The sequence below is a fragment of the Corticium candelabrum genome, chromosome 3, assembly GCF_963422355.1.
Source record: "Corticium candelabrum chromosome 3, ooCorCand1.1, whole genome shotgun sequence".
Classification (NCBI taxonomy): domain Eukaryota; kingdom Metazoa; phylum Porifera; class Homoscleromorpha; order Homosclerophorida; family Plakinidae; genus Corticium; species Corticium candelabrum.
In genome coordinates this window covers 364,944-376,797 of record NC_085087.1, presented here as the reverse complement: position 1 = coordinate 376,797, position 11,854 = coordinate 364,944, and the positions used below count along the sequence as shown (strand labels likewise).

The 11,854-nt window shown below is 39.9% G+C and overlaps 1 protein-coding gene across 2 annotated transcripts; it reads left to right on the top strand.

Moving 5' to 3' along the window:
* Positions 1–264: 264 nt before the first annotated feature.
* On the top strand, positions 265–10,039 carry LOC134177144 (protein aardvark-like). 2 transcript variants are annotated; one of them, XM_062643880.1, is made up of 12 exons: positions 265–485; positions 565–693; positions 779–898; positions 2,242–2,382; positions 2,883–3,011; positions 3,076–3,204; positions 3,258–3,386; positions 3,453–3,581; positions 3,647–3,778; positions 9,369–9,635; positions 9,695–9,826; positions 9,888–10,039. In XM_062643880.1, the coding sequence occupies exons 1-12, from the start codon at positions 290–292 to the stop codon at positions 10,022–10,024; spliced, it is 1,770 nt and encodes a 589-aa protein (XP_062499864.1). In that variant the 5' UTR covers positions 265–289; the 3' UTR covers positions 10,025–10,039. The 2 variants fall into 2 exon arrangements, with proteins under 2 accessions (XP_062499864.1, XP_062499865.1); XM_062643881.1 differs by having other exon boundaries at positions 467–485; positions 565–2,085.
* The last annotated feature ends 1,815 nt before the right edge of the window (positions 10,040–11,854 follow it).

Genomic DNA, 11,854 nt, shown 5'->3' with positions numbered 1-11,854 from the left:
TTATTCGTCAATATTTGAGATGGCGGGGACTATGAACTTGTGTTTGAAATGCACGACATCCAGTGAATGACTAGTAGAGTAGACGAAATGGTTAGCTAATCAAACAGTCGTTTTACAGTAATTGTAATTATATCAAGAAATGCCACGTACTAAACGCCTAAGTCTGTGAGACTGTTCGTGGACATTGAATCTCTGGGGGGCGGTCGTTTCCTAGTATGCGATAGGACAGGACCGTGAAAGGAATTCTACACATACGGGCGATCTACCTCACGTAGACGTTTGTGTTGCAATGGAAAGCATGCTTTCTTCAAAGCGTACTAGCAGCAGACTGAAACCGGGACTGGGTATGTCCAGACTTTCGTTTCAACCGGGAGAAGGACGTAAAGTGTCTAGGTGTCTCTCGCTTGGCACGTACGCGAGCAGCGAAGGTCGCAGGAAAATCTCAACCATGAAGCCGCGAGTTCGTCAGTACGTCGAAGATCGAGGTCGGTCTAAGTCAGCACTTCTTGTTCTGCTTTCATTGCAAAGTGGTGTAGATGCCTCATGTTTGTTGTGGCTATGTAGGAATAGGGGCGGATGGACGCGCTAAGAAGGAAGGCGTTTCAGCTCTCCTTGGAGCTATGAGCCATTTTGCAGACAGCTTGGAATTGCAAGTAGCCGGCTGCAAGATAGTAGCTACACGTAACAATCTCTGTAAAGTGTTCTTTTATTTTTATTATTGTGACCTGGGAAATCGCTCACCAATACTATGCTGTTTGTATCAACTGCCGTACTGTAGGCGAAGGCGGTCATGAGTTAATGGTTGCTAGTGAGACTGTCATCAACGCTTTGAAAGCATTCTCAACAGAAGAAAACCTAGCAGACTGGGCCCTTGCAGCTATTGGCAAATTGCTAGCCGGTAAGACGAACGTCCCGTATTCGGTAAAACATGCACGTAGTGGGGCTATCCGGACACACATAATTCTACAATTGCTTGTAGAGTGTCCGTCTTCTAGGTTGCACGAAATGCGCAAGAGGCGAGAGGACATTACCGTATATCACGGACATAACACGTACCATACTGTAAACAAAATTTGTTGCAGCTATGCTGATGTAGATAAGTGTTAGCTAATCACGTTTAATACGTCGTATTGCGTACACACGCATCGGGAAGAATAGCCAGGTTATCTTGGACAATTACGTCACATTTTCCTGATATGGCATTTGACGTTTGCTGTCGTCTTTGCGGACTCGAATAGAAAGGTCCATAAAACTGGTACTTCCTATTACGCATGTGGCATCTACATGATCTGTTTGCTTTTCTGTTGCGGTATAGTAAAGGTATGTCAGCTGTGGATTTCGTACAAATGACTGGACGGAAACGCACGTGTATTGGTACAATGCATTTGGTTTGTCTCCTAGCTGCCAAGATGCCATGGAGATATTATGTTGTCTAGACAAGACTGCTAAAAATAGGCAGATTGCCTACTGTGCAACTCTAACTAAACTCTAGTTGGTTTGTCTTACGAAAACTTAGTTTTTAGTACGTATAGTGGTGCAAGAGAACCGGCGTAAATGGTCAGTGCACCTTCAAACAGAACTAACCAGCGAGCTGCGTAGATAGGCTGCCTGGATAACTCTAGCTAGAGACCACAGAGAGAAAAGAATCACGAATAAGCGGCAGTATAGACTGTGCGTCTTGTGACAGTTTACTTTGTTAGCGATCATGATTCGACTTCACTGCATTCGGTACATGAATTAGGCAGCTGCTAAAGGCACGCAATGCACGTGTACATTCAACACCACTGCGGTGATTGAATGACTCAGTGGAAATGGAGAAGTCTCGAATTTCGTGTCGCAGTACTCTAGCTGTAGCACGCCGCTGTCTATCTCAGTCATCACAGTTTGACATTGAAATGATTGTGAGTGGAAAGCGACGCGGTAGCTTGTCTTTGTTGGCTATCAGTTCGGACCCTGCCGAGGTTGTCATGTCCCGACACGTCAAGCCAAAGCATCCTCTCATGAAAAGCAACTCGATGCCGTTTGTGCTGAACAAGAGGTCGATCTACACAAAGAAACGAAAGGGATTTTTCTCTCCGTTGAAGAGTGAGCTGTGGCTATATTTAAAAAATGCATGTACATTTCCATGCATCTAGCATTCTGCGCAGCCGGTAGTTGTGTCTATACCGCACGTTCTCCTTCATTCAGCTCGTTAGAACTGCGCAACAAGTGTATTTACTAGAGTTAAATGTGTTTCTCTAGATGACCTTCAGCCTACTTCAGGTGAACGTATAGCGGCAATAGGAGGTGTCGGCCTAGTGATGGGTGTGACGAACACGTTCAGAGATAAACCAGGTATCCAGGCGCGGGCGTGCAACACCATGGGTCATTTGGCCGCTTCAGGTAAGGTGTGAGTTGTAATCGAACTACGAGGGGAACGATAGTTGTGCGCAGTATTGTGCACCTAGACGGTAGTAGGCTACATGATTGGTGCGTCTGTCTGTTTACAGCTCAGAGCGACTTATTTGTAGATGTGTTGGAAACCTTACAGTACCCTGCATGTACACTGTAACCTAACTAGCGGTGAGCGGCAGTCTTTGACTTCTTGTGTTATATGTTCCATGTTCCATGTTCAGATTCTATCCCAGTAAGCTCTTGTTTTTTTCCAATTGGCTGCCATCAACTGTAGGGCAGTTGTGGAGTGTTCTAAGGCAGAATTATATTAGTGATGGTAAGAACATTTAGCTAAATATAGTCATGGCAACATGTTTTGTTATATCTACCAAAGGAGTCTGTGGTCTGTAGGTTGTATACTGTACTGTTGCACCACAAATTGATGATCATATGCTACTATTATTTATGTATCAAGGATGTATTTAAAGAATAGAATTTGATCTTTGTAGAAGAGTTAGCTCGAGTTGTGGCAGCTGCGGGTGGAGTGCAGTCATCTATGGCTGCCATGAAGGAGTTTCCAGAAGATGTAGCAGTGCAGAAGAATGGCTGTCATGCTCTAGCAAATATGGCAGTGGAAGGTTTTTATATTGATGTGGTAGACTGGTTTTCTGTTTCATATGTTAGTATAGTGGCTATTTGTAGAATCAGTTGCCACTGATGTCATTGCCAAAGGCGGGCTCTCACTTATTTTGTCTGCTATGGCAAAATATGCTGATGATTCTGAGCTGCAAGACAGTGCTTGTCGTGTTCTGGGCAGCCTAGCTGCTTGTGGTAAATTTCACACTTGGCAAATTTATATTATGTCAATTATTTTATTGTGTCAGATGAGGTCTGCAGGCAAGTTGGCCAGGCAGGATGTATAGCAGCTGTCATGGATGCCATGAAAGCCCATAAGGAGAGTGTAGGTGTGCAGGAGTGTGGTTGTTGGGCTCTCGTTTCACTTTCTGAAGACTGTGAGTTGTCTGATAGAATTTTTGAACTTGTAATAGGGTGTTGGTGATCTTGCTGCTTTAATTTAGATGATAATTGTTATGATTTGCGTCAAGCTGGAGCACTTGATGTAGCATTGTATGCTATGGAAATGTTCTACACTGGAGAAGCTCTTCAGGAATATTGCTGTAGAATGTTGGCAAACATGGCAGCAGCGGGTGAGTTGCACTACCTGGAAAAGAACTGCATGTTTTGGAAAGATGAGTTAATTTTTATGTTGCAGATGATTTTGATGTCAACCTGGCAAGTGAGAAGGTTGTTGAGGCATTGCTTGGTGCCATGGAAAGATATACCAAAAACTTGGAGATACAGGAACATGCATTGTTTACTCTTGGAAAAGTCATTTTGGAATCAGGTTACTTCCATGTTTGTATTCAGATATTGTATTCCTGCACTTTGTGCTGCATACCAGTTACCAGTACCCTGTTGACTGGTATGCTGTTAAGTTAATGTGAGCTATGCCCACAGGCTCAGGGCCCATCTTGTCCTGAATAATTGTCATGTAGACACTCCGAATTAATACCATATCTGGATTATGGGTAGGGTGGATGAATGTTATCTTCTAGCCAAACTTAGGAATATGCCATGTGAGTAGGGTTTATGATCTCATCTGATCTGTGTCAATTATGGCACCTACAAGAATAGTTATAAAAGGTAGAAATATTTTATGAAATAGTAGATTGTTAGTGTATATGGATAGTTGGTTTTACATCTCAGAAACTGTAGGAGATGCAGTTGTTAGCCTTCATGTTTGGTAGGTATAATTAAATGCAGTAGCACTTAATGACTAATGCTGTGTATTATTTATATTTCAGTGCAGTGGAAATGTAACATTTAACTCAGCCGGGCATGATGTGCTACCATAATGAAATATGCAGGACATTTTGACCAAGTGGCTGGACATCCAATCATTATATACATACAATACATACATACGTACCGGGGACATACATTTTTCCTTTATTAGAAGAGCTAATAAGGCTCAGTGTCAATCTAGATTACATTGAAACTAAATAACTGAATAACCAAATAACTATGCATATTACAAATTGCATTTACATGCGTACATACAGTACAAGCATACATACATACATGTGTTTCTGAGCAGTCAAACTCAAATGAGCTGTGTGTGTGTGTGTGTGTGTGTGTGTGTGTGTGTGTGTGTGTGTGTGTGTGTGTGTGTGCGCCTGCGTGCGTGCATGCATGTCTGTGTGCATATCTGTTTGTAAGCGCATATCTCCAAAGTGACAAGTTGAAGCTCTACCAAATTTTGCTTGTGCAAGCCAATTTAATAATTGTAGAAATTGAAGATGCTACTGTCTTTCAGAGTTTTCTTGAGATGACACGATTTTTGCTGATTGAACCCTTTTTCCCTCGCGCTTGAGTTTCTCTAGAATATGACACATCGGATCTCCACCAAATCTGAAATTTACATTCCTGACCTTGGATGCAGTGTTTTTACAATCTATTTTATGCATACGTGTACACAAGTTTTGCCTCCCTGTATGCAAGCCCGTTGTCTGAATCAGGTGTGCTTAATTGTGTCACAGGTATACAAACAGGTAGATGACTGATTCAAACTGATGTTATTATACTTCAAATAAACCATTTTCATTTGATGCTGCATTTACTTGAGGGTTAAACCCTTGCATTTCATTCAATAATGTGGACAAATGAGATAATTACTTAGGAATTATACTGCATTTGATTCTACAGTTCATTTCAGAGAGTTCATTCCAGTCACAGCTTAAAAAATTTCTGATCGCAAATTAAACTGCTCGTATGCAAGTTAGGAGTGGCCTAGGAAAAACGCTACATCCTGGATGGTATACATGGAGCATGTTGCTCAGAAGTAAGATAAGATAAGATAAGTAAGAAGTAAGGCTGTAGGTATATTTATGTTGGAGAACAAGATGGAATGGGTCTTGTCGATGTCTGAGGTGAGTGGACAGACCAATAGGCGGATATGCCTGAATTGTGTTGTTGGGTAGTTTGGATGGAGAAGAAGATAGGTTGGGTTGCATCAAATATCTGAGGTTGCACATTGCTGTCAAGAAATTAAGAATTTTTCTATCAATTGGACGTACCTTTTCGCAGTGTATTAGATATCTGCCAAACATGACATGCACTGAGATGTTTGTATCTGTTGCTTTTACAAGGAAAATCGTGAAAAGCAAGATTTTGGGGACGTCAAATAGAGAAACTGATGTGTGGTTCCACTGTTTCCAATGTAAATCATCTGAAATCTAACACTGTCTAAAATGTCCAGCCAAATAGAAGACTTGAGACTGAAATATGTACTTGAATGCTGGATGTGTGAAGCAAGTTACTTAGTAACAATGTACTATGGTTGGAATAGGATGCCTGAGGTTGCCTTGATGACAAGTCTGAATTTTGCTCATATCAATAGAGAAGTCTTATCATCAATATCATTTCATCCAACTGAAGTTGTAGCAGTCTTACCGAGTTTGGATGTCATCAAAGCCTGTGGTCCTGATAAACGTATCAAATCAAGCTCTCAAATCTACTGCTCCAGATATATGTACTTCTCTTTGCCGACTATTTAATTTGTCTTTGTCCATGTCTAAGATCCTGCAAGAATGGAAGATTGCTAATGTGCATGACACCAGTCTACAAAAAGGGCATCACCTTTGATGCAACAACTACTGGCCAATATCTGCTAAGCTGTACATCCAAGGTGCTGGAGAAATTAGTTCATCAGAAGTTGTATTATTTCTTGGAACCTTTTCTTAGTGACGCTCAGTCTGCTTTCAAGCAAGGTGATTCAACATCATTGTAGTTAACACGCCTCATCCAGAATGGTTTGAGGCTATATTGGTGATAGTGTTGGAGTAGCTTTTCTTGACTTAACAAAGGCATTTTCTTCTTACTAATTAAACTAAAATAATTTTACAAGCATATGGCATGTCTGGTCTACTCCTTCACTGGTTTTGTGACTATCTCTCCAACAGGCAACAGAGAGTAGTTCTGAATGGTTTCAGTCAACGTTAGGTCCTGTTTGTGCAGGTGTTCCGCAAAGATCCAAACTGCATCCGTTATTGTTCAACATCTACGTAATGACTTACCACTCTTTGACCACTAGTCATAATGTCAAAATCAACGTATTTACTGAGGGCGACACCTCTGTGTCTGTGTCTCATAGTTCTATATGCTTCTTCACTGAATGTTTTTTACAAGATATCAACAAATGGTTAAATTGTTGGAAATTGTTGTGCAATGCCAGCAAATGTAATGTTACTGTTATTAAAAAATCTTAGATTATTTCAGTTACCTTGAATGGTAAAATCCTATGTTCTGTATCGTGCCATAAACATCGTGGCATCATTATTCAACAGAGACTGTGGTAGCATACACAAGTCAATGTTATGTGCAGCAAGGTTAATCGTTTGTTTAGCCTTCTACTCTCTTTGAAATCTAAGCTTCCATCTGCTTGTTTGTGTTCTGTTTACACCACGACCTGCACTAGAATATGCATCAACAGCATGGGCTGGTCTTCCATTCTCATCAAGCACTCAATTGCAAAGAGTTCAAAATACAGCTGCAAGGATAGTAACTGGATTGCCAAGATGTACTTCCGGTTGCACACTTACATGAGGAGACTGGTTGGCCTCTCCTTAGTACAAAAAGGGAAGCTGCCTGTGTGTTTCTAATATGGAGAATATAATCAATAGTTCTATACCTAACCACCTGATCAATAGCCCCTGGAGAATAAGAGATTCTGTGCATAGCCATGACACGAGATACTCATGTCAGTTTGATCTGCCAAGAGCAAGGACTGATGTTGTTTGTTCTCCTCTATATTTTGCTTATAACAATCGGAACTCTCTCCCTGTATCACTACTTAGTATCACTACTTAGTCTTTCTGTTGACTCTTTTAAAGTACAAGTCTTGTCATTTTTGTCACAACTGTCTAGTTGCTTGTTAGGTGCTTGTATTTGCATACAGAGGAATGTCTTTGATACTAGGTTTATGCTGTTAAGTTGTTAAGTTGTTACCTGTGCAATACAATGCAATACAATACAACACAATCTCACAATTGCATATTTGATGCTGAACCTTTTGACAAAGTGCAGCCAGGAGCATTGCAACATCTCTGTAAGAGTAAAGAAGTGGACTCGGTAGCTCATTGGTTTTCCATCTGAGTACTGATGTGCATAATACTTCACACTGTCTTACAACTTATTCATAACAAGCTTGCCAATTGGACCGCGAGGCTTGCTGCTCTGAACAGACCTTAGCCTGCTTCACAATATGTGCTGTTTGCCTCAGTGGCACATGAGTAGTACTCCACTCGTCTTAAGCAAACAGCAAGGTGTATTGTATTGTGAATGAGCAATTGCTGTGTGGCAAAAAGGCACACTTCTAGGTGAGCATATATCATGGGAGATAGGAAATTTTTCTATCTGTGTGGCAAGCTGGTGCCTGCCACTGACATTGGACCAATGATAAGATTGTATGAAACCAGGTGGTCAGTTGTATGAAGGATGTCTTTTGTCCATTGTTTATTAGCTTATCTAGTTTACTCTTCAATGCAATTCACATATGAGATTGCAATATGTTCTCTGCTCTGAGCCTATCCAAATATGTCTGCTGTGCATTTGTGGCAGCATAAAGGTAGAAGCAAAGCAAGATGTTTACTCGTATGTAGTATTTGTTATATAGGAATGTACAGGAATTTGATTCTCAAGCTTTAGTGTCACCATGGACAACAAGTAGAACAAATTCAGGGTGGTCTTCACAAAGGTAGAGTTGCTTGGTTATGTCATCTATGGGATGCTTGAACAATCCAGTTCAGGGAAATTGAATAAACAAGTTCTGACACTCAAACAGCCTTGTCCAGAAAATGAAGTGGATCTTTTGCATCGTGAGCATGAGATTACATTTTTGTGACATATTATAACATGACGCGTTGGAGTCATCCTGGTGGCATTAAAGAGGCTGAAATAACTTTCAGCTTTTAGCCAATCAGTGATCGAAACACTCAGTGGCCCAGGGAACTACAAGAATGCATGGCCATTACAGTTGCATTTAATTCACTGTGATATGATCAAGGGACTTACCTTGTCTATGTCTACATGTAATCTTATTGCTAGAAATGCAGTCAAGTTATTTCTGATTATGCAGGTTTAGACTTGCATCTGATGGTGTGGTGTGCACGCATGAGATATGTGTAAGAGCATTGCTTGATATAGCTGTCCACTTTTTAGATGCACATTATGTGAGATCTAGGACACTTGGAGATTGACGCGATACAGACAATGTCTGCCAACGTTTGGTACTCTAAAGTGCATTAGACGTAAAATTTAGACATACATTGTGACTAGCTTCCAATTGCCAGGTTGTCTTGTAGTAGTTGATACTGTCAGACTGCTTGTTTTCACTCGATTTTATTATATAAAATTAAGTTTGTAGTTTACCTTCTAGATGTCTTCATGTCAGCAACAGCAAGTTAGGCTGAGCATTCAGTAGTTTAAAAATTAGACAAATGTTGATGTTGTCCTGACAATGTCTGATGTGTGGTCATTAGTGTGGACTTGACTGTAGTGAGCAGAGGGAAATGTCATAATGTTTTTATCGAGAGTTATCCGCATTGTATTGTCTGCTTGAGAAACAATGTGCAGAAAAAGTTACTTTTAGAGACATTTTAAACATGACAGCCATCGTGAACATGCATGTACTGGTAGTGGGTGTGAATGTGCATGTTTTTGAAGTTTTTCAAAAGTTGCAAAGCATGTAGACTTACAATTTGTCGTTGTGGTGTACTTGAGAAGTATGTCACGTAAACAAACCGTAAACCAGTTGTGTGCAAGGGTTTCAGAACTATGTGCATACGTTCATGAGGGTGTAGGCGTAAGTTAACAAGGAACAATATATTTTTCTAGAGTTTGTCATTATTTTGCTAAATACAAATGTTATTTTCTAGATGCTGTTGTACAGCCTGTGCTTAAGAATGATGGTGTTCATCTTGTATCAGAAGCACTGAAGGCATTCCACACTAACATTAACGTTCAAAGAGGAGGGTGTCGTGCACTTGGAGCTTTAGCGATGCATGAGGATGCTAAAGATGAAATCATAATTGGTGGTGGATTGGATATTATTTTGTCAGTAATAAAACAAGAAGAAATGGAAGAAAATGAAGTTGTTTTGATGATCTGTTGCAATGCATTGGCTAGTCTAGTTGATACAGAAGGTCAGTCATTGGTTCTATTTCTTGAATTTATTAATTAGTAAAGATGTGATTTTTGACAGATGTGAAAGTGAAGGTGAAAGTGTGTGAAGAGGGTGGTCTGTCTAGAATAATTCATGCCATACAAACGTACCCTGATGATCCAGAGTTATGTGAATGTGTTTGTCGAGCTATTAGTTCTTTAGCTGGATGTAGTAAGATGGAAATTGCAAAATCATTGAATGGCAAATTTCTATTGGATTGTGTATTAATTAGATGAAGTGATTGAAAATGTTCGAGCTGCTGGAGCATTTCAACAAGTGTTGGTTGCAATGGAGAAACATCCAGACAATCCTGAAGTGCAGGAATCTGCAGTTCATGCTCTCCGGTACGCTGTCTGTTTCATCCTTTAAATAACAGCTGTCATTGTCTTCTTTTGGCTGTCCTGATCACTAATTTCAGCTATGGGCCATCAGAAATGAGACTTGGTTATGTGTGTGGATTTGTGCATGGATATGTATGTGGCTGGGAGGGTGGCTATGTCTGCGTTACACTTCTGGTGCAGTCAGAAGGTCCATTCATAAAACAGTACATTGTATTTGTTTTTGGACATGGCAACTAAAGACAATGAACAGACAGCCAATCACAAACTGCCAGTGTTAGGCCACAAGAAAAAATTAGTTGTTTGACAGGAGCGTGCGCACCGATTTTCAGCACCGAACAGATTCTTTTTATTTTGTATTTTGTACGCATGCGCAAATATTTGTAGTCTAAAGAACTGAACAACAGATTTCTGCTCTATTCAGGTATGTGTATCATTTTGATAGGGTGTATTTGTGATAGATTTTCTCCTACTTAGCATCTCCGCTAATCATCCGGGCTTTGTCCGTGTTCTTTATAGCGCGCATCGTGTCAGCCATGAGCTTGTCAAAGAGAGTCTGCTGTTGTGGAGGCTCTTTCCTGTTGTCCGTTAGTGTAGTTTTCGGTCTTTCTACGGTTGTTCCTAGTCGGTTTGTTCGGTTCTGTTCCCATTCAACGTTAGATGGTTTGTTTGTCGGGCAAGCTTCTCCGTCTGAATGTGTGTCTAGTGATTGTACTGATCTTTAAGAGGAGGAAGAGATGTGGAGAAGGACTAGATTACAAGTAGATGACTTTTAATAGTTCTTGTCTAGTGTTTTAGTAGTAGTATTTAAAATATTTAATAAATCATCTGTGCACCATTGTAGTTTATATAAATAATAAATATAAAAATAAAATGTAAAAATAAAATGTGCACGTGCACATGAATTTTGAGCGGAAGTTCCTGTCAAACTATTTTTTCTTGTGGCCTTAATCCGAGTATTTTTACTGGAACAATATACTTCATATTTGCAATGAGTGTGTTGTCTGAAATATAGAATGAAAACTTGTCTAGAGTGCCCAATGTAAAATCAATTGTTTCTGACTTACGACCATTAATTAACGGGAACGTAACATTTCATAACCAGGAGTGACATTTATGTCTTATATGTTATAAATCTTGTCAGTTTGATAATTACAGACTACTTTAGTGGTGTTACAGAATTTGTGGTCACATGAAACAACACTGAATTTGTATGAGTTTAGATAGATTTTATTACAAGTAGCGTGATTGGAAGCAACTGATGTATAAATTTGTAATACTTTGTCATAATTTGATTGTTTTCAGGACTCATAGGTGTGGAAGTGAGGGTGTAAACACAGTTTCAGTTAGTCTAGTTATTTAGAACAATCAATGGTTTACATGTACATGTTTGAAGTGAGTTACACCCAGAGTTGTGTATTAAGTCATGTAGGTACGGTATGACCGGTTATTTCTGAAGTCTTAATTACTGCGATTTGAGAATTTTGACAGAAGTTTTAATTACTACAAATTAAATTTCTGCATTCCAACCACGCAGGAAGACAGTTGCTGGTACTGTACACACATGTATATGTGTCGCAACAGTGACTTCCTGGGACTCCGAGTATAGGACAAAATATTGCGAATTTTATTTGTGTGCTCCGTGATTTCTTCGCAGAAATATCATGATCACAGAAATAACCATTTATACGGTATGAACCACGCAAGTATCATTGAACTCAAATTAGAGTTTTAAGTCATGATCCTGTGTACTTGAGAGTGATGGGGTTAGAGTTGATTTGTACACTTTTGGCCCTGTTTGAATTGTGTAATGGCTTATTGTGTGACGAGTGTATTAAGGAACTATCAATGACACTTACTT

Excerpts from the sequence above, each read along its gene's own strand:
- LOC134177144 (XM_062643880.1), top strand. The coding sequence starts at position 290 with ATGGAAAGCATGCTTTCTTCAAAGCGTACTAGCAGCAGACTGAAACCG. Across the intron at positions 694-778 it reads AGCTACACGTAACAATCTCT|GCGAAGGCGGTCATGAGTTA; the intron begins GTAAAGTGTTCT and ends GCCGTACTGTAG. Across the intron at positions 3,387-3,452 it reads CGTTTCACTTTCTGAAGACT|ATGATAATTGTTATGATTTG; the intron begins GTGAGTTGTCTG and ends GCTTTAATTTAG.